We start from the raw sequence: 23081 nt of genomic DNA on the forward strand, positions 1-23081 counted from the left end.
ATCAGATTGTATGACTTCATGAGTCGTATCAATAAATGCCAACCTGCGTTCTGCTCAGCTGGAGCTTTGGAACGTTACCTAATATTTAAGGAGCATGAACTGTTGGCTGGGTGATCCCTGACCTCTAGCCCCTTAGCAGGAGGAGTTGGGCCCCTTGGCAGCTGAAGCAGGGCTGCAGTTTTGGTGTTCTCCAACCTGGAACCTCCGTTCTACTAGAGCAGTGGAACCTCCGTTCTACTAGAGCAGTGGAACCTCCGTTCTACTAGAGCGGTGGAACCTCCGTTCTACTAGAGCGGTGGAACCTCCGTTCTACTAGAGCGGTGGAAACCTCCGTTCTACTAGAGCGGTGGAACCTCCGTTTGTTCTACTAGAGCGGTGGAACCTCCGTCCTACTAGAGCGGTGGAACCTCCGTTCTACTAGAGCGGTGGAACCTCCGTTCTACTAGAGCGGTGGAACCTCCGTTCTACTAGAGCGGTGGAACCTCCGTTCTACTAGAGCGGTGGAACCTCCGTTCTACTAGAGCGGTGGAACCTCCGTTCTACTAGAGCGGTGGAAACCTCCGTTCTACTAGAGCGGTGGAACCTCCGTTCTACTAGAGCGGTGGAACCTCCGTTCTACTAGAGCAGTGGAAACCTCCGTTCTACTAGAGCAGTGGAACCTCCTGTAGCAGCAGCCCTGCCCCTGCTGTGCTGACTAGTCGCAATCACTATGAGTCTGGAGCTCTGGACAGACAGCCCAGCCAACTGCTTTCAATCAGTCCCTGATGGCACAGATTTCCCCGGCAGGAATTAGACGAGAGGAGAGAGAAATGATGCTGAGTCCATCCAAATCGGACTGTTTACAGTGAAGTGGGACTGAGGCCAATGGTTATGATTTGATTTGCTACTTACATAATAATATAGATCAGTTGTTATTGCCGAGGCATTGTTTACTAACGCATGAATAAAACCATGAGGGATTAGACATTATGCTGAATTTGAAGCTGATGATTCACGAGGAGCTGAATGGCAGTTTGGTCATGAGAACACTCCTCCTACAGCTTTACAAATATTCCCTGAACTGTATGTTTCTTTGGAATGGAAGTTTCATCCACGCTCCCATCATCTGCTGATCACCAGTTCTCTTCGCCGTAGATTGTTACACCAGATAATGTGATTTAACCGATTACAGCCTCGAGTCTTCTTGGGTATGACGCTACAAGCTTGGCACACCTGTATTTGGGCAGTTTCTCCCATTCTTCTCTGCAGATCCTCTCAAGCTCTGTCAGGTTGGATGGGGAGCGTCGCTCCACAGCTATTTTCAGGTCTCTCCAGAGATGTTCAATCAGGTTCAAGTCTGGGCTCTGGCTTGGCCACTCAAGAACATTCAGAGACTTGTCCCTAAGCAACTCCTGCATTGTCTTGGCTGTGTGTTTAGGGTTGTTGTCTGGTGAACCTTTGTTCCAGTCTGAGGTCCTGGGCACTCTGGAGCAGTTTTTCATCAAATATCTCATATTTCCCTCGATCCTGACTAGTCTCCCAGTCCCTGCTGCTGAAAAACATCCCCACAGCATAATGCTGCCACCACCATGCTTCACCGTAGTGATGGTATTGGCCAGGTGATGAGCGGTGCCTGGTTTCCTCCAGACGTGATGCTTGGCATTTGGGCCAAAGAGTTCAATCCTGGTTTCATCAGACCAGAGAATCTTGTTTCTCATGATCTGAGAGTCTTTAGGTGCCTTTTGGCAAAGTCCAAGCGGGCTGTCATGTGCTTTTTACTGAGGAGTGGCTTCTGTCTGGCCACTCTACCATAAAGGCCTGAGTGGTGGTGGAGTGCTGCAGAGATGGTTGTCCTTCTGGAAGGTTCTCCCATCTCCACAGAGGAACTCTGGAGCTCTGTCAGAGTGACCATCGGGTTCTTGGTCATCTCCCTGACCAAGGCCCTTCTCCCTCGACTGCTCAGTTTGGCCGGGCGGCCAGCTCTAGGAAGAGTCTAGGAGGCCACCGTGTTCTTGGGGACCTTCAACGCTACAGACATTTTTTGGTACCCTTCCCCAGATCTGTGCCTTGACACAATTCTGTCTCGGAGCTCGATGGACAATTCCTTTGACCTCATGGCTTGGTTTTTGCTCTGACATGCACTGTCAACTGTGGGATCTTATATAGGTCCCTTATATATAGATTGCTGAGATGTATTTATTTTTACTCCATTTTAGAACAATGCTGTAATGTAACAAAATGTGGAAAAAGTCAAGGGGTCTGAATACTTTCCGAAGTCACCTGTATAAACAGAACAGTACTGGACCCAAAATGGAACCTCCTGGATGGGAGACCAGGTGCTGCTGGAAGTGGTGTTGAAGGGCCAATACGAGGCACTCTTTCCTCTGGTCAAAAAATAAAATCCCAATGCCCCAGGGCAGTGATTGGGGACATTGCCCTGTGTGAAGTCCTGTCTTCGGATGGGATGTTAAACGGGTGTCCTGACTCTCTGTGAAAACTTAAGATCCCATGGCACTTATCTTAAGAGTAGTGATGGTAATCCTGGTGTCCTGGCTAAATTCCCAATCTGGCTCTCATACCATCACAGCCAGCTAATCATCCCCAGCTTCCAATTGGCTCATTCATCCCGATTCTCCCCCGTAACTATTCCCCAAGTCATTCCTGTAAATGAGAGTGTTCTCAGTCAACTTACCTGATAAAATAAGGTTTAAATAAATAAAATACATTTACGAGGAAGGTTTTTACTTGTGATTGCTCTAACATTTAAAGGCGCCATATTCAATGAGTGTGGGACCACTCTGCCCCAGGGGCATTGCCTCGAGGTAACCAATGGAATAACAACCAAATTATTAACGTTACAACCACATTTTCTGACAGTCTCCAATCTATCAGTATGGTAGGAGATAACAGTTTGTATAAACTCACTAGAAGACGGAGTTAAAGGAACATAAATTAGGTTAGTCACAATAACCATAGTGACTAGCAGCAGCAGCAAAGTGGAGAGGGGATCGGATTCCCTCTGTCTAAACTGGCAACTAAGGGGTTAACGTCTGTTCCATAAACTCTCCCATGCTTCAAGAATCCCCTGGAAGCTTCTTCTGCAGGCTTTAAATACTGATTTGACAAATCACATTTTACACAAAGCCTGCCACTGAGAAAATAGCCTACTACTACTACTACTACTACTACTACTACTAGCTTGCACAACACACCACAGCACAGACACACAGACACGATGGGAACTGTGAGAGTGTTACTCTTCTCCGTTATACTGTCACCGTGGGTGCTCTCCTTGACTGGGAAACACTTTAACCAGGATTCAACGCTCCGACTGGAACAACAGGATGTATTGTTTGATAGAGAAGCTTATCTGGAAGCAAGGAGGTCTAAGGTAGGCTTATAAGATGTGTTTTTATATCAGTTTTCTTTTCCAGTATTGAAAATAATGCCAAGAGTGTGCATTGCTGTCGTTAAGGCAAAGGGAGGCTACTTTGAAGAATCTCAAACATAAAACATAATTTGATTTGTTAAACACTTTTTCTGGTTACTACATGATTCCATATGTGTTATTTCATAGTTTTGATATATTCACTATTATTCTACAATGTAGAAAATAGTAAAAATAAAGAAAAACCCTGGAATGACTGGTACTGTGTGTGTGTGTATGTATGTATGTATGTATGTATGTATGTACAGATATATAGATATACTATGTAATAGGCAAATAATTACATAACCAATTGCTTGTTTTATACTTTGAAAACTAATAATATACTTTCCTTCGAACATTCAATTTGTTTTAGTTGTATGCAAACGTTGTTTTATTCATGTGTTAGTAAACAATGCCTCGGCAATAACAACTAATCTATATTATTATGTCAGTAGCAAATCAAATCATAACCATTGGCCTCAGTCCCACTTCACTGTAAACAGTCCGATTTGGATGGACTCAGCATCATTTCTCTCTCCTCTCGTCTAATTCCTGCCGGGGAAATCTGTGCCATCAGGGACTGATTGAAAGCAGTTGGCTGGGCTGTCTGTCCAGAGCTCCAGACTCATAGTGATTACGATTAGTCAGCACAGCAGGGGCAGGGCTGCTGCTACAGGAGGTTCCACCGCTCTAGTAGAACGGAGGTTCCACTGCTCTAGTAGAACGGAGGTTCCAGGTTGGAGAACTCCAAAACTGCAGCCCTGCTTCAGCTGCCAAGGGGCCCAACTCCTCCTGCTAAGGGGCCTGAGGTCAGGGTCCACCCAGCCAACAGTTCATACACCTTAAATATTAGGTAATGTTCCAAAGCTCCAGCTGAACAGAACGCAGGTTGGCATTTATTGATACGACTCATGAAGTCATGCAATCTGATTTTAAGCCTAACCCTAACACTGCAAGCCCTAATGCCTAACCCTAACCTTAAAGGGAAGATTCACCCATATGATACCATACTCATTATACTGCCTGTATTTCTGCCTGCTTGAACAGAAAATATCTCAGACACACATGAAACATGACTCCGGGAATCGATATAACATAATACAGAAATGCACAAAAAACTATACTCAAAAAGAGTGAATCGTTCCTTTAAATTAAGACCAAAAAGCACATTTTAGTTTTCATGATTATTTACAATATAGCCACTTTTACTTAGCAGCTGGCCAATCTAGCGGAAAGCGCTGAGTTCTGCCTCCAGGGCTCATCACAATCAGGTTGGTTCCAGTCTGCTGAGCTCCTTTCCAAACAACAGGCCTGGTTTAGCTGCCAAGGGGCCAGGATTCAGGGCTCACTCAGCAAACAGTTAACATTCCTATAACTTTGGGTAACATTCCAATGGAGGTTGCTGCGGGAGTCTCCAACTGAGTTGAGGTATGAAGCAGTGAACCCCTATCCAAACAGCAGTCCTGTCTCTGAAGCCAAGGGGCCCTGCTTCTCCCCTTGCTAAGAGGCCACTGCTCAATACTCACCCAGCAAACAGTTAACGTTCCTATAATGTTAGGTTATGTTGGGGTAAGGTACTGTAGGTAACCAATGGAGTCCCAATGGAGCAGAAGCAGTTTAGGAATTCACAGCAGCCCTGGTCTGACAGCCAAGAAAACAGTGAACGTTTCTACATCGTTAGGCAACGCTCTAACGCCCAATTGAGCAGAACTGAGATTCCAGTCTGGAGAACTGCCATCTAAACATTTGTCAAGGGGCTCTCCTCCTGCCAAGGGGCCAAAAAAGCTCAGGGCTTGAATGTTCCATGGACGTCAGGTAGGCTTAAATTCCAAGGCTCAAACCTGGTTCTGAAGCCAAAGGGGCCAAAGCTCAGGGCTCACCCAGAACACAGTTAACATTCCGACAATGTTTAGGTAACATTAAAATGGCGCGTAACTGAGGTTTAAGTCTGGAGAACTCCAAACAGCATCTCTGGTCCAGATGCCAGGAGGTCATAGCTCAGGTTCCTGTCTGGAAAAGTCCTATCCAAACAGCTGCCTTGGTCCAGATACCAGGAGGTCATGGCTCAGGTTCCTGTCTGGAAAAGTCCTATCCAAACAGCTCCCCTGGTCCAGATACCAGGAGGTCATGGCTCAGGTTCCTGTCTGGAAAACTCCCATCCAAACAGCTCCCCTGGTCCAGATACCAGGAGGTCATGGCTCAGGTTCCTGTCTGGAAAACTCCCATCCAAACAGCTCCCCTGGCTCAGATGCCAGGAGGTCATGGCTCAAGTTTCTGTTTGGAAAACTCCCATCCAAACAGCTCCCCTGGTCCAGATGCCAGGAGGTCATGGCTCAGGGACTGGTGGCCTGGGGGAGTAGTTATTTTACCAGACCAGGCAAGGGAACACCTAGACAGAAACAAGTCGTGACTGCTGTGCTCTGCTGGGTTGGGCTCCACACCAGGTCACAACCAGTGGCTAAATAGTTCAGGGTGAACAGCTACAGTGCCTTGCAAAAGTATTTATCCCCCTTGGCATTTTTCCTATTTTGCTGCATTACAACCAGTAATTTAAATTGATTTTTATTTAGATTTAATGTAATGGACATACACAAAATAGTCCAAATTGGTGAAGGGAAATGAAAAAAATAACTTAAAAAAAATATTAAAATTACAAATGGAAAAGTGGTGCATGCATATGTATAAACATCCTTTGCTATGAAGCCCCTAAATAAGATCTGGTGCAACCAATTACCTTCAGAAGTCACATAATTAGTTAGATTGTACACAGGTGGATTTTATTTAAGTACCACATGACATGATCTCAGTATATATATACACCTGTTCTGAAGGGCCCCAGAGTCTGCAACACCACTAAGCAAGGGGCACCACCAAGCAAGCGGCATCATGAAGACAAAGGAGCTCTCCAAACAGGTCAGGGACAAAGTTGTGGAGAAGTACAGATCAGGGTTGGGTTATAAAAAAATATTGGAAACTTTGACCATCCCACGGAGCACCATTAAATCCATTATTAAAAAATGGAAAGAATATGGCACCACAACAAACCTGCCAAGAGAGGGCCGCCCACCAAAACTCACAGACCAGGCAAGGAGGGCATTAATCAGAGAAGCAACAAATAGACCAAAGATAACCCTGAAGGAGCTACAAAGCTCCACAGAGGAGATTGGAGTATCTGTCCGTAGGACCACTTTAAGCTGTACACTCCACAGAGCTGGGCTTTACGGAAGAGTGGCCAGAAAAAAGCCATTGATTAAAGAAAAAAATAAGCAACACATTTGGTGTTTGCCAAAAGGCATGTGGGAGACTCCCCAAACAGATGGAAGAAGGTACATTGGTCAGATGAGACTAAAATTGAGCTTTTTGGCCATCAAGGAAAATGTTAGGTCTGGCGCAAACCCAACACCTCTCATCACCCTGATAACACCCATCCCCACAGTGAAGCATGGTGGAGGCAGCATCATGCTGTGGGGATGTTTTTCATCGGCAGGGACTGGGAAACTGGTTCGAATTGAAGGAATGATGGATGGCGCTACATACACAGAGATTCTTGTGGGAACCCGGTTTCAGTCTTCCAGAGATTTGAGACTGGGACGGAGGTTCACCAAGTGTTCAGCAACACTTGAGTGATTTAAGGGAAAACATTTAAATGTCTTGGAATGGCCTAATCAAAGCCCAGAACACAATCCAATTGAGAATCTGTGGTATGACTTAAAGATTGCTGTACACCAGCGGAACCCATCCAACTTGAAGGAGCTGGAGCAGTTTTGCCTTGAAGAATGGGTAAAAATCCCACTGGCTGGATGTGCCAAGCTTATAGAGACATACCCCAAGAGACTTGCAGCTGTATTTTTCTTCAAAAAGGTTGATCTACAAAGTTTTGACTTTGGGGGGGGGTGAATAGTTATGCACGCTCAAGTTTACAGGTTTTTTTGTCTTATTTCTTGTTTGTTTCACAATAAAAATATTTTGCATCTTCAAAGTGGTAGGCATGTTGTGTGAATCAAATGATACAAAAAATCAATTTTAATTCCAGGTTGTAAGGCATCAAAATAGGAAAAATCCCAAGAGGGGTGAATACTTTCACAAGCAACTGAAATTCCCAGCAATGGAATAATAGAAACTTCTGGAATAAGAATCTAAACAGCTTTTAGTTAGTTTAACTATAACAAGTGAAGAGTGTATACTCCTGAAAGACACCAAAGTCAAACAATGCTAACAAAAGCTCAAAGTTGATGTTTCTGCCAGATGGCCAGAGAAGCTGGAAGATCACAGTACATCTGTGCTCTCCAAAATACAGCAACTGTCACGGCTGTGGAAAGGAGTAGATCAAAGTGCAGCGTGTGTGTCGTTCCACATTTTATTTAATCTGTGAAACTAAGCAATACATAAAATAAACTGAATAAACAAAACAACAAACCATGACACAGAGGTGAAACAAACACTACTCAAAAATAATCACCCACAAAACCCAGATAGAAAAAAACCCTAGTTAAGTATGATCTCCAATTAGAGACAACGAGGACCAGCTGCCTCTAATTGGAGATCATCCCAAACAAACCAACATAAAAATACAAAACTAGAACCTAACAACATAGAAATAGAAGACATAGAATAAATAAACCCCCCTGTCACACCCTGACCTACTCTACCATAGAAAATAACAGCTTACCATGGTCAGGACGTGACAACAACAAACGATGACAGAAACAGTCAGATCTTCAGGGATGCCAATATAAAGTTACTTGGTGTTGAAGTTGCAGTTTGTCCCACCATATGACCATATGAACTGAGAGGATGCGTGCACAGGTGTACTGTATGTCAAAATTACAGTAACATCCCGAAAAATTCCCAGGTTTTACAGAAATCCCGGTTGAAAGATGTCCGAAATAAGGAGGGCTTAGGATATCCAGGATTGTGGACTTCAGAAAAAAGGAGGACCGAGCAAGCCCCCATTCTCATCAACAGGGCTGTAGTGGAGCAGGTTGAGAGCTTCAAGTTCCTTGATGTCCACATCACCAGTAAACTATCATGGACGAAACACACCAAGACAGTCGTGAAGAGGCCACGACAATGCCTATTCCCCCTCAGGAGACTGAAGATATTTGGCATGGGTCCTCAGATCCTCAAAAGGTTCTACAGCTGCACCATCAAGAGCATCCTGGCTGGTTGCATTACTGCCTGGTATGGCAACTGCTCGGGCTCTGACCGCAAGGCACTAAGGAGGGTAATGAGTACGGCCCAGTACATCACAGGGGCCAAACTTCCTGCCATCCAGAACCTCTATACCAGGCGGTGTCAGAGGAATGCCAAAAAATTGCCAAGGACTCTAACCACCCTAGTCATAGACTGTTCTCTCTGCTACCGAACGGCAAGCGGTACCAGAGTGCCAAGTCTAGGAACAAAAGGCTCCTTAACAGCTTCTACCCCCAAGCCATAAGACTGTTGAACAGTTTATCAAATTGCTACCCGGACTATTTGCATTGTCCCCCCCTCCCCATTTTTACACTGCTGCTACTCTCTGTTAATTACCCATAGTCCCTTTACCTACATGTACATATTACCTCAATTACCTTGACTAACCGGTGCCTCCGCACATTGACTCTGTACTGGTACCCCCTGTATATAGCCTCCACATTGACTCTGTACCGTAATACCCTGTATATAGCCTCCACATTGACTCTGTACCGGTACCCCCTGTATATAGCCTCCACATTGACTGTACCGTAATACCCTGTATATAGCCTCCACATTGACTCTGCACCGGTACGCCCTGTATATAGCCTCCACATTGACTCTGGTCCGTAATACCCTGTATATAGCCTCCACATTGACTCTGTACCGGTACCCCCTGTATATAGCCTCCACATTGACTCTGTACCGGTACTCCCTGTAAATAGCCTCCACATTGACTGTGTACTGGTACCCCCTGTATATAGCCTCCACATTGACTCTGTACTGGTACACCCTGTATATAGCCTCCACATTGACTCTGTACTGGTACCCCCTGTATATAGTCTCCACATTTACTCTGTACCGTCACCCCCTGTATATAGCCTCCACATTGACTCTGTACTGGTACCCCCTGTATATAGCCTCCACATTGACTCTGTACCGTAACACCCTGTATATAGGCTCCACATTGACTCTGTACAGGTACTCCCTGTATATAGCCTCCACATTGACTCTGTACCGTAACACCCTGTATATAGCCTCCACATTGACTCTGTACCGGCACCCCCCTGTATATAGCCTCCACATTGACTCTGTACCGGTACCATCTGTATATAGCCTCCACATTGACTCTGTACCAGTACCCCCTGTATATAGCCTCCACATTGACTCTGTACTGGTACCCCCTGTATATAGCCTCCACATTGACTCTGTACCGGTACCCCCTGTATATAGCCTCCACATTGACTCTGTACTGTAACACCCTGTATTAAGCCTCCACATTGACTCTGTACCGTAACACCCTGTATATAGCCTCCACATTGACTCTGTACCGTAACACCCTGTACATAGCCTCCACATTGACTCTGTACCGTAACACCCTGTATATAGCCTCCACATTGACTCTGTACCGTAACACCCTGTATATAGCCTCCACATTGGTATTTTATTATTGCTCCTTAATTATTTGTTATATTAAAATATTTTTTTCTTCATAAATCTGCTTTGTTGGTTAAGTGCTTGTAAGTAAACATTTCACTGTAAGGTCTTCACCTGTTGTATTCAGAGCATGTGACAAATACAATTTGATTTGATTTGATTTCTGGAAAACCTGGGATTATTTGGGAAAGTTAGGGGAATTTTCCTGCCGTAACTGTCCAGTACACCAACAATTCAAACTCAAACGTAGCCCCAACACTCCACACAGAGGCATCGGATCAATAGACACCCCGCCCAGACCAGCGAGACACTCTCCCAGACCTACGAGACCCCCCCCCCCCGGACCTACACACAATGTCATTCTACAGTGTTAATCCTAACAGAGTTATTCTACAGTGTTATTCTACAGTGTTAATCCTAACAGTGTTATTCTACAGTGTTAATCCTAACAGTGCTATTCTACAGTGTTAATCCTAACAGTGCTATTCTACAGTGTTAATCTTAACAGTGCTATTCTGCAGTATTAATCCTAACAGTGTTAATCCTAACAGTGTTATTCTACAGTGTTAATCCTAACATTGCTATTCTACAGTATTAATCCTAACAGTGTTAATCCTAACAGTGCTATTCTGCAGTATTAATCCAAACAGTGTTATTCTACAGTGTTAATCCTAACAGTGCTATTCAACAGTATTAATCCTAACAGTGTTAATCCTAACAGTGTTATTCTACAGTGTTAACCCTAACAGTGCTATTCTACAGTGTTAATCCTAACAGTGTTATTCTACAGTGTTAATCCTAAAAGTGTTATTCTACAGTGTTAATCCTAACAGTGCTATTCTACAGTGTTAATCCTAACAGTGTTATTCTACATTGTTAATCCTAACAGTGCTATTCTACAGTGTTAATCCTAAGAGTGTAATTCTACAGTGTTAATCCTAACAGTGCTATTCAACAGTATTAATCCTAACAGTGTTAATCCTAACAGTGTTATTCTACAGTGTTAACCCTAACAGTGCTATTCTACAGTGTTAATCCTAACAGTGTTATTCTACAGTGTTAATCCTAACAGTGTTATTGTACAGTGTTAATCCTAAAAGTGTTATTCTACAGTGTTAATCCTAACAGTGCTATTCTACAGTGTTAATCCTAACAGTGTTAATCCTAACGGTGCTATTCTACAGTGTTAATCCTAACAGTGCTATTCTACAGTATTAATCCTAACAGTGTTAATCCTAACAGTGTTATTCTACAGTGTTAATTCTAACATTGCTATTCTACAGTATTAATCCTAACAGTGTTAATCCTAACAGTGCTATTCTACAGTATTAATCCAAACATTGTTATTCTACAGTGTCAATCCTAACAGTGCTATTCAACAGTATTAATCCTAACAGTGTTAATCCTAACAGTGTTATTCTACAGTGTTAATCCTAACAGTGTTATTCTACAGTGTTAATCCTAAAAGTGTTATTCTACAGTGTTAATCCTAACAGTGCTATTCTACAGTGTTAATCCTAACAGTGTTATTCTACAGTGTTAATCCTAACAGTGCTATTCTACAGTGTTAATCCTAACAGTGTTATTCTACAGTGTTAATCCTAAGTGTTATTGTACAGTGTTAATCCTAAAAGTGTTATTCTACAGTGTTAATCCTAACAGTGCTATTCTACAGTGTTAATCCTAACAGTGTTAATCCTAACAGTGCTATTTTACAGTATTAATCCTAACAGTGTTAATCCTAACAGTGTTAATCCTAACAGTGCTATTCTACAGTGTTAATCCTAACAGTGTTATTCTACAGTGTTAACCCTAACAGTGTTATTCTACAGTGTTAATCCTAACAGTGCTATTCTACAGTGTTAATCCTAACAGTGTTATTCTACAGTGTTAATCCTAACAGTGTTATTCTACAGTGTTAATCCTAACAGTGTTACTCTACAGTATTAACCCTAACAGTGTTATTCTACAGTGTTAATCCTAACAGTGTTATTCTACAGTGTTAACCCTAACAGTGCTATTCTACAGTGCTATTCTACAGTATTAATCCTAACAGTGTTACTCTACAGTGTTAATCCGAACAGTGTTACTCTACAGTGTAAATCCTAACAGTGTTATTCTACAGTGTTAATCCTAACAGTGCTATTCTACAGTATTAATCCTAACAGTGTTATTCTACAGTATTAATCCTAACAGTGTTACTCTACAGTGTTAATCCTAACAGTGTTACTCTATCCTCCACTAGAGAGAAGCAGCAGAGTTGTGGCTGGGAGAGGACTATGACTCCAGCATGGTCTTCCTGCCTGCTGATGAACCAGACGATGCCCCAGCCTCAGGTAAGATAGCTACTTTAGCTTTCTCTGCTTCTTCCTCCCTCCCTGCCCTTCTCTCCCTCCCCTTCTCCCTCTGTCCATACTGGTCTCTCCCTCTGACTCTCCCTCTCTCCCTGCCTCACTCTCCATCTCCCTCTCTCCCTGCCTCAGTCTTTGTCTCCCTGTCTATCCATGCCTTTCCCTGCCTCTCCCTCTCTCCCTGCCTCAGTCTTTGTCTCCCTGCCTATCCATGCCTTTCCCTGCCTCTCCCTCTCGCCCTGCCTCAGTCTTTGTCTCCCTGTCTCCCCATGCCTTTCCCTGCCTCTCCCTCTCTCCCTGCCTCAGTCTTTGTCTCCCTGTCTATCCATGCCTTTCCCTGCCTCTCCCTCTCGCCCTGCCTCAGTCTTTGTCTCCCTGTCTATCCATGCCTTTCCCTGCCTCTCCCTCTCTCCCTGCCTCAGTCTTTGTCTCCCTGTCTATCCATGCCTTTCCCTGCCTCTCCCTCTCGCCCTGCCTCAGCCTTTGTCTCCCTGTCTCCCCATGCCTTTCCCTGCCTCTCCCTCTCTCCCTGCCTCAGTCTTTGTCTCCCTGTCTATCCATGCCTTTCCCTGCCTCTCCCTCTCTCCCTGCCTCAGTCTTTGTCTCCCTGTCTATCCATGCCTTTCCCTGCCTCTCCCTCTCTCCCTGCCTCAGTCTTTGTCTCCCTGTCTATCCATGCCTTTCCCTGCCTCTCCCTCTCTCCCTGCCTCAGTCTTTGTCTCCCTGTCTCCCCATGCCTTTCCCTGCCTCTCCCTCTCTCCCTGCCTCAGTCTTTGTCTCCCTGTCTATCCATGCCTTTCCCTGCCTCTCCCTCTCTCCCTGCCTCAGTCTTTGTCTCCCTGTCTATCCATGCCTTTCCCTGCCTCTCCCTCTCGCCCTGCCTCAGTCTTTGTCTCCCTGTCTATCCATGCCTTTCCCTGCCTCTCCCTCTCTCCCTGCCTCAGTCTTTGTCTCCCTGTCTATCCATGCCTTTCCCTGCCTCTCCCTCTCTCCCTGCCTCAGTCTTTGTCTCCCTGTCTATCCATGCCTTTCCCTGCCTCTCCCTCTCTCCCTGCCTCAGTCTTTGTCTCCCTGTCTCCCCATGCCTTTCCCTGCCTCTCCCTCTCTCCCTGCCTCAGTCTTTGTCTCCCTGTCTCCCCATGCCTTTCCCTGCCTCTCCCTCTCTCCCTGCCTCAGTCTTTGTCTCCCTGCCTCTCCCTCTCCCAGACTCAGTCTCTTTCCTGATGTACTGCCTAGCTGTGTGGGGTAGCAAAGGGATCAGGGGGGAACACACAACAGCACTAATTGGAAGCTGTCATGCACCACGTCTGCCTGTCTGTCTGTCTGTCTGTCTGTCTGTCTGTCTGTCTGTCTGCTGTGTTTGTGTGGGTTTCTTGTCGGCCTGGGAGAGGAACAAACCTGGCTTCAAATCCAATTTAAAATCATTTCAATCCTATAGCTGTACTTGATCGATGGTGCAATACAACCAGTACAAGTTTCATTGTGCCCCCCCACACACACACACACATCTGGCAGGCTGAAGAAAACTCTGGTCATGTTGTTTGCTCTGTACACCAGGCAGACATCTGAGTTTATTAAAAACATGACTTAGAGGAGAGAAATCTCACAACTTGGCTATAGCCTCCGATATAGTACCAGAGACCCCTATAGCCATTATACCTTGGCTATAGCCTCCATTATAGTACCAGAGGGCCTTATAGCCATTATACCTTGGCTATAGCCTCCATTATAGTAACAGAGGCCCCTATAGCCATTATACCTTGGCTATAGCCTCCATTATAGTACCAGAGGGCCTTATAGCCATTATACCTTGGCTATAGACTCCATTATAGTAACAGAGGCCCCTATAGCCATTATACCTTGGCTATAGCCTCCATTATAGTACCAGAGGCCCCTATAGCCATTATACCTTGGCTATAGCCTCCATTATAGTAACAGAGGCCCCTATAGCCATTATACCTTGGCTATAGCCTCCATTATAGTAACAGAGGCCCCTATAGCCATTATACCTTGGCTATAGCCTCCATTATAGTAACAGAGGCCCCTATAGCCATTATACCTTGGCTATAGCCTCCATTATAGTACCAGAGGCCCCTATAGCCATTATAGCTTGGCTATAGCCTCCATTATAGTACCAGAGGCCCCTATAGCCATTATACCTTGGCTATAGCCTCCATTATAGTACCAGAGGCCCCTATAGCCATTATACCTTGGCTATAGTCTCCATTATAGTAACAGAGGCCCCTATAGCCATTATACCTTGGCTATAGTCTCCATTATAGTAACAGAGGCCCCTATAGCCATTATACCTTGGCTATAGTCTCCATTATAGTACCAGAGGCCCCTATAGCCCGGGTGGCTCAGTTGGTAGAGCATGGTGTTTGCAACACCAGGGTTGTGGGTTTGATTCCCACCGGGGGCCAGTACGGAGGAAAAAAAATTATGAAATGTATTCACTACTGTAAGTCGCTCTGGATAAGAGCGTCTGCTAAATGACTAAAACGTAAATGTAAATGGGGTCTTCCAAATGGACAATGACCCCAAGCATACTTCCAAAGTTGTGGCAAAATGGCTTAAGGACAACAAAGTCAAGGTATTTGAGTGGCCATCACAAAGCCCTGACCTCAATCCCATAGAACATTTGTGGGAAGAACCGAAAAAGCAAGGAGGCCCTCAAACCTGACTCAGTTACACCAGCTCTGTCAGGAGGAATGAGACAAAATTCACCCAATTTATGGTGGGAAGCTAATGGAAGGCTACCTGTAACGTTTGACCCAAGTTAAACAATTTAAAGGCAATGCTACCAAATACTGATTGAGTGTATGTAAACTTCTGACCCACTGGGAATGTGATGAAAGAAATAAAAGCTGAAATAAATCATTCTCTACTATTATTCTGACATTCACATTCTTAAAATAAAGTGGTGATCCTAACTGACCTAAGACAGGGAATTCTTACTAGGATTAAATGTCGGGAATTGTGAAAAACTGAGTTTAAATGTATTTGGCTAAGGTATATGTAAACTTCCGACTTCAACTGTAGGTTGGGCATCTGAAAGATTCAAGACCCTTTAATGACACAAAAATCTGTCAGTCAATTCATCCATCCATAACCCATCCACCCATCCATCCATCCATCCTTCCATAATCCATCCATCCATCCATCCATCCATCCATAACCCATCCACCCATCCATCCATCCATCCATCCATCCATAATTCATCCATCCATCCATAATCCATCCACCCATCCACCCATCCATCCACCCATCCATCCACCCATCCATCCATCCATCCATCCATCCATCCATCCATCCATCCATCCATAATCCATCCATCCATCCATAATCCATCCATCCATCCACCCTGTGTGTTCTGTGTCCCCAGAGCTGCCCACATGCCTGCTGTGTGTGTGTCTGACCGGCTCTGTGTACTGTGAGGAGGTCGTTCCAGAGATGACTGCTGTGTCCACCCTGCCCAAGGAGACTGCCTACTTCTACGCACGCTATAACAAGATCAACAAGATCACCAATAAAGACTTTGCAGATATCGGTGAGTAGGGAAGTTTCCAGATCCAAAGAAAACTGACTTTTCCAAATGTCCTGGTTGGAGGATCCTCTCCTTGCTTATTTTCACCTGAAGCCAGATATCTGGGATACACCAGGATTTCTAGAAACCTGGGAAGTAATACTACTGTAACATGTTTAACATTTTTTAACATTTACGTCATTTAGCAGACGCTCTTATCCAGAGCGACTTACAGTAGTGAATGCATACATTTCATACAATTTCATACATTTTTTTTCATACATTTTTTTTTTTTTGTGCTGGCCCCCCGTGGGAATCGAACCCACAACCCTGGTGTTGCAAACACCATGCTCTACCAACTGAGCTACAGGGAAGGCTGTCCAATATATATATATATAATTCTACTGGAACATGTCCAATATATATACACTGCTCAAAAAAATAAAGGGAACACTTAAACAACACAATGTAACTCCAAGTCAATCACACTTCTGTGAAATCAAACTGTCCACTTAGGAAGCAACACTGATTGACAATAAATATCACATGCTGTTGTGCAAATGGAATAGACAACAGGTGGAAATTATAGGCAATTAACAAGACACCCCCAATAAAGGAGTGGTTCTGCAGTTGGTGACCACAGACCACTTCTCAGTTCCTATGCTTCCTGGCTGATGTTTTGGTCACTTTTGAATGCTGGCGGTGCTTTCACTCTAGTGGTAGCATGAGACGGAGTCTACAACCCACACAAGTGGCTCAGGTAGTGCAGCTCATCCAGGATGGCACATCAATGCGGGCTGTGGCAAGAAGGTTTACTGTGTCAGTCAGCGTAGTGTCCAGAGCATAGAGGCGCTACCAGGAGACAGGCCAGTACATCAGGAGACGTGGAGAAGGCCAACAACCCAGCAGCAAGACCGCTACCTCCGCCTTTGTGCAAGGAGGAGCAGGAGGAGCACTGCCAGAGCCCTGCAAAATGACCTCCAGCAGGCCACAAATTTACATTTTAGTCATTTAGCAGACACTCTTATCCAGAGCAACTTACAGTAGTGAATACATACATTTCATACATTTGTTTTTGTCCTGGCCCCCTGTGGGAATCGAACCCACAACCCTGGCGTTGCACACACCATGCTGGTGTTGCAAACACCATGCTCTACCAACTGAGCCACAGGGGGGTGTGTCTGCTCAAACGGTCATAAACAGACTCCATGAGGGTGGTATGAGGGCCCGACGTCCACAGGTGGGGGTTGTGCTTACAGCCCAACACCATGCAGGACGTTTGGCATTTGCCAGAGAACACCAAGATTGGCAAATTCCCCACTGGCGCCCTGTGCTCTTCACAGATGAAAGCAGGTTCACACTGAGCACATGTGACAGACGTGACAGAGTCTGGAGACGCCGTGGAGAACGTTCTGCTGCCTGCAACATCCTCCAGCATGGCCGGTTTGGCGGTGGGTCAGTCATGGTGTGGGGTGGCATTTCTTTGGGGGGCCACACAGCCCTCCATGTGCTCGCCAGAGGTAGCCTGACTGCCATTAGGTACCGAGATGAGATCCTCAGACCCCTTGTGAGACCATATGCTGGTGCGGTTGGCCCTGGGTTCCTCCTAATGCAAGACAATGCTAGACCTCATGTGGCTGGAGTGTGTCAGCAGTTCCTGCAAGAGGAAGGCATTGATGCTATTGACTGGCCCGCCCGTTCCCCAGACCTGAATCCAATTGAGCACACCTGGGACATCATGTCTTGCTCCATCCACCAACGCCACATTGCACCACAGACTGTCCAGGAGTTGGCGGATGCTTTAGTCCAGGTCTGGGAGGAGATCCCTCAGGAGACCATCCGCCACCTCATCAGGAGAATGCCCAGGCGTTGTAGGGAGGTCATACAGGCACGTGGAGGCCACACACACTACTGAGCCTCATTTTGACTTGTTTTAAGGACATTACATCAAAGTTGGATCAGCCTGTAGTGTGGTTATCCACTTTAATTTTGAGTGTGACTCCAAATCCAGACCTCCATGGGTTGATAAATTGGATTTCCATTGCTTATTTTTGTGTGATTTTGTTGTCAGCACATTCAACTATGTAAAGAAAATAGTATTTAATAAGATTATTTCATTCATTCAGATCTAGGATGTGTTGTTTTAGTGTTCCCTTTATTTTTTTGAGCACTGTATATAATACTACTGGAACATGTCCATTATATATAATACTACTGGAACATGTCCATTATATATAATACTACTGGAACATGTCCAATATATATAATAGTACTGGAACATGTCCATTATATATAATACTACTGGAACATGTCCATTATCTATAATAGTACTGGAACATGTCCATTATATATAATACTACTGGAACATGTCCAATATATATAATAGTACTGGAACATGTCCAATATATTTAATACTACTGGAACATGTCCATTATATATAATACTACTGGAACATGTCCAATATACATATAATACTACTGGAACATGTCCAATATATATAATACTACTGGAACATGTCCAATATATATAATACTACTGGAACATGTCCATTATATATAATACTACTGGAACATGTCCAATATATATAATAGTACTGGAACATGTCCAATATATTTAATACTACTGGAACATGTCCAATATATATAATACTACTGGAACATGTCCATTATATATAATACTACTGGAACATGTCCAATATATATAATAGTACTGGAACATGTCCAATATATTTAATACTACTGGAACATGTCCAATATATATAATAGTACTGGAACATGTCCAATATATTTAATACTACTGGAACATGTCCATTATATATAATACTACTGGAACATGTCCAATATACATATAATACTACTGGAACATGTCCAATATATATAATACTACTGGAACATGTCCAATATATATAATACTACTGGAACATGTCCAACATATATAATACTACTGGAACATGTCCAATATATATAATACTACTGGAACATGTCCAACATATATAATACTACTGGAACATGTCCAACATATATAATACTACTGGAACATGTCCAATATATATACTACTGGAACATGTCCAACATATATAATACTACTGGAACATGTCCATTATATATAATACTACTGGAACATGTCCAACATATATATATATATATACATATATAATACTACTGGAACATGTCCAATATATATAATAGTACTGGAACATGTCCAATATATTTAATACTACTGGAACATGTCCAATATATATAATACTACTGGAACATGTCCATTATATATAATACTACTGGAACATGTCCAATATATATAATAGTACTGGAACATGTCCAATATATTTAATACTACTGGAACATGTCCAATATATATAATAGTACTGGAACATGTCCAATATATTTAATACTACTGGAACATGTCCAATATACATATAATACTACTGGAACATGTCCAATATATATAATACTACTGGAACATGTCCAATATATATAATACTACTGGAACATGTCCAACATATATAATACTACTGGAACATGTCCAATATATATAATACTACTGGAACATGTCCAACATATATAATACTACTGGAACATGTCCAACATATATAATACTACTGGAACATGTCCAATATATATACTACTGGAACATGTCCAACATATATAATACTACTGGAACATGTCCATTATATATAATACTACTGGAACATGTCCAACATATATATATATATATACATATATAATACTACTGGAACATGTCCAATATATATAATAGTACTGGAACATGTCCAATATATGCAGAGGAACATTCATTCAGGGAAGAAGGAAAGATAACAGATGGACATTTCTTGGCCTTGCGGAGGGTCTGTAGACATCTAAATGCTTCCTTTAGTTGGGCATGTGTTTGTGTTCGTTGATGTTATGTGGGCCCCTCGAGGCCCGGCCATGGACCTTTACTGACATAAGTAGAGGCACATCTGGATTTAAAGCTGGCGAGACGGAATGTCTGGCAAACTCTTTCGGTCTCTATCCCAGTTTTAGATTTACCCTGCAGAAGTTTACACTCCCAGAAGGATAGTTCTGAATCATCCATATCTCTGTGTGTACATGTGGAAATTAGTCAAAATATTGCATAACTTACTTTATTTATAGATTAACCATTCCCATCAGAGCATGAGGGCTATAGCTTAGCAGTGCTATGTGTTAGATAAAACAGCAATTTCGCAATTTTACAACCTCGGATCGACAATTAAGTTCTATTCTATTCTACTCCAATCTATTCTATGCCAGAGACTCTGAAGAGAATCGACCTGACGGGGAACCTGATCTCTGAACTTACGTTCGATTCTGATTCTAGAATTAGAGTATGTTCTTTGTTCTACGTTCTATTTTCCATCTTATCTCCAGTGACTCTGAAGAGAATCGACCTGACGGGGAACCTGATCTCGGAGATCCAGGACGGAGCGTTCTCCAAGCTTACCCTGTTGGAGGAACTCAATTTGGCTGAGAACCATCTGGTCAAGCTGCCCATGCTGCCCGGCAAGCTCACAACCTTCAACGCCAACCACAATCATCTCAAAACCAAAGGGGTCAAGGCCAACGCCTTCAAGGTATGTTTCAGTCTATTATACTCCCAAGTGGTGTATTAAGGTACTCAACAGCAATGTTTCCATCCCACTGGGATCTTTGTCAGGTAAGACAGTTCAAGACGTTGAGTGATTGTGTAGCTAGCTACAATGTTAGCCACCTTGTGTGCTTGACTGTGGCTCGTCAGGTGGCTGATTGGAGCATTTCCAGGACTACCTTCCCCTTAATAACATACCCTTGCATGTTAGGAAGGATGGAGTTGTAAAAAGGAATGAGAAATAATCCTTGTATACTGACTATTAAAAGTACAAGAGGATATTTCAAGATGTATCGTCGTCAGCGCATTTAATAATGTTGGTGATTTCATGCAGAAACTGAAGCAGCTGGTTAACCTGTTCCTCGGAGACAATGAGCTGGAGGCCGTGCCAGTGATCCCTGAGAGCGTTCGCATTATTCACCTACAGGTCAGTACCACACACTAGACTCAGACTGGACACTACAGAATGAGTTCAAAACGGCATGCATATGAGTCTGAGTTTATCCTGACAGAGCTAGCAAAGTTCCAGAAACTTTTCCAAAGTTTCCCACCCAGAAATCTGAGTGCTTAACCTAATTGCTTGACCTGACAAGGAAAAATTATTGAAATTGTCAAATAGCTCTGCTGTCTTCATGTGTTGGTCAAAAAAGCACTGCTCTCTGAGTGCTGTCTGGGGCATGAGTTTCTCCTGCTCATACATGACCAAGAAAAACTCCTAGAGCAGGGATTACCCTTACCCAGGGATGGGCAACTGATGGCCCAGAACTCGGAACTTACTGTTGAGAGTAAAAGGCCAGGGACGGCCCTGGCTACTTTTAAAATGCATTTAGTGAAGAGAGTTAAAGCTGCAATGTGTCACTTTTTGGGCGACTCGAACCAAATTCACATAGAAATGTTATTTTATAGGTCTGTCATTCTCGTTGAAAGCAAGTCTAAGAAGTGGTAGATCTGTTCTATGTGCTCTATTTCTATGCTTCCCGTTCTCAAGTTTAGTTTTTGCGTCTTTTACTTTCGGTTTTGTCCACCAGCTTCAAACAGCTAAAAATACAATATTCTTAGTTATGGAAAATATATTTCACAGTGGTTTAGATGGTACAATAATTCTCTACACTCTACATCCTCTACACAGTGCTTATTTGTCACATAAACTGACATTTTTGCAACCAGGAAATGGCGTAGCATTTCTGCATATTGCACCTTTAAGTACTTTAACTGCACAAATAGTTTGATTGCACAAATCACTTGACTGCATGTGTGGGTATGGATGTGCATATGCAGACCCGCGAACCACTGCGGCTCCACATGATTCACTACCCCATCAAAGTTGCCCATCCCTGTCCTAAAGTAATAATGATCCTGCTCTTCTTCTCTCTTTTCTCTGCCATTACAGAACAACAACATCACTGATGTCACCACCGACACGTTCTGTAATGGCAACAACACGTACTACATCAGACCCAACCTGATAGAGGTGAGGTTGGATGGGAACCCAGTGCTGCTGTCCAAGTCCCCCGACAGCTTCACCTGCCTCAAGTCTCTTCCCGTCGGAAAGTACCGCTAAACAAAAGACTCCCCGGGGGAAGGTCTTCTGTAAGGTTGCGAAATTTCGGTAACTTTTCCAAAATTCCCAGGTTTTCCAGAAATCCTAGTTGGAGGAGTCCTAGAGCCTGTTGAGAACAGACGTTCTGCTAGCGGAATGCCTAGCCAACATCCAATGGAACAGCAGGGCGCGAAATACAAACCTCAAAAATCTAATCATTTCAATTTCTCATTATTTTATTCTCTCACTATTTTACACCATTTTAAAGATACACTTCTCCTTAATCCAACCACATTGTCCGATTTCAAAAAGGCTTTACAGCGAAAGCAAAACATTAGATTATGTTTGGAGAGTACATAGACAAAAATAACCACACAGCCATTTTCCAAGCAAGGATATATGTCACAAAAACCCAAAACACAGCTAAATGAAGCACTAACCTTTGACGATCTTCATCAGATGACACTCCTAGGACATCATGTTACACAATACATGTATGTTTTGTTCGATAAAGTTCATATTTATATCCAAAAACAGCATTTTACATTGGCGCGTGATGTTCAGAAAATGTATTCCCACCAAAAACCTCCGGTGAATTTACAAAAATACTCATCATAAACGTTGACAAAATATATAACAATTATTTTAAGAATTATAGATACAGAACTCCTTTATGCAACCGCTGTGTCAGATTTTAAAATAGCTTTACGGAGAAAGCACATTTTTCAATATTCTGAGTACATAGCTCACCATCACAGCAAGCTATACAGACACCCGCCAAGTTCGGGGTCACCTAAACTCAGAATTAGGATTATAAATATTCTCTTACCTTTGCTGATCTTCGTCAGAATGCACTCCCAGGACTGCTACTTCCACAAGAAATGTTGTTTTTGTTCAAAATAATCCATATTTATGTCCAAATACCTCCGTTTTGTTCGTGCGTTCAGGTCACTATCCAAAGGCATAACGCGCGAGCGCAATTTGAGACACAAAAAGTCAAAATGTTCCATTACCGTACTTAGAAGCATGTCAAACGTTGTT

The 23081-nt window shown here is 43.4% G+C and overlaps 1 protein-coding gene across 1 annotated transcript; it reads left to right on the forward strand.

Annotated features, from left to right (window-relative positions):
- The first annotated feature begins 3040 nt into the window (after positions 1–3040).
- LOC115207220 (mimecan-like) lies at positions 3041–22255 on the forward strand. The gene is made up of 6 exons (XM_029774195.1): positions 3041–3370; positions 12264–12354; positions 15755–15919; positions 20284–20486; positions 20835–20927; positions 21891–22255. The coding sequence occupies exons 1-6, from the start codon at positions 3215–3217 to the stop codon at positions 22059–22061; spliced, it is 879 nt and encodes a 292-aa protein (XP_029630055.1). The 5' UTR covers positions 3041–3214; the 3' UTR covers positions 22062–22255.
- The last annotated feature ends 826 nt before the right edge of the window (positions 22256–23081 follow it).

This window comes from Salmo trutta, chromosome 14, assembly GCF_901001165.1.
Source record: "Salmo trutta chromosome 14, fSalTru1.1, whole genome shotgun sequence".
NCBI lineage: Eukaryota > Metazoa > Chordata > Actinopteri > Salmoniformes > Salmonidae > Salmo > Salmo trutta.

What these genes read in the sequence shown, in the direction of transcription:
- LOC115207220 (XM_029774195.1), top strand. Translation starts at nt 3,215, where the DNA reads ATGGGAACTGTGAGAGTGTTACTCTTCTCCGTTATACTGTCACCGTGG. An exon ending in TAAAGACTTTGCAGATATCG is followed by an intron (nt 15,920 to 20,283) that starts GTGAGTAGGGAA and finishes TCTTATCTCCAG; the next exon opens with TGACTCTGAAGAGAATCGAC. An exon ending in TCAAGGCCAACGCCTTCAAG is followed by an intron (nt 20,487 to 20,834) that starts GTATGTTTCAGT and finishes GATTTCATGCAG; the next exon opens with AAACTGAAGCAGCTGGTTAA.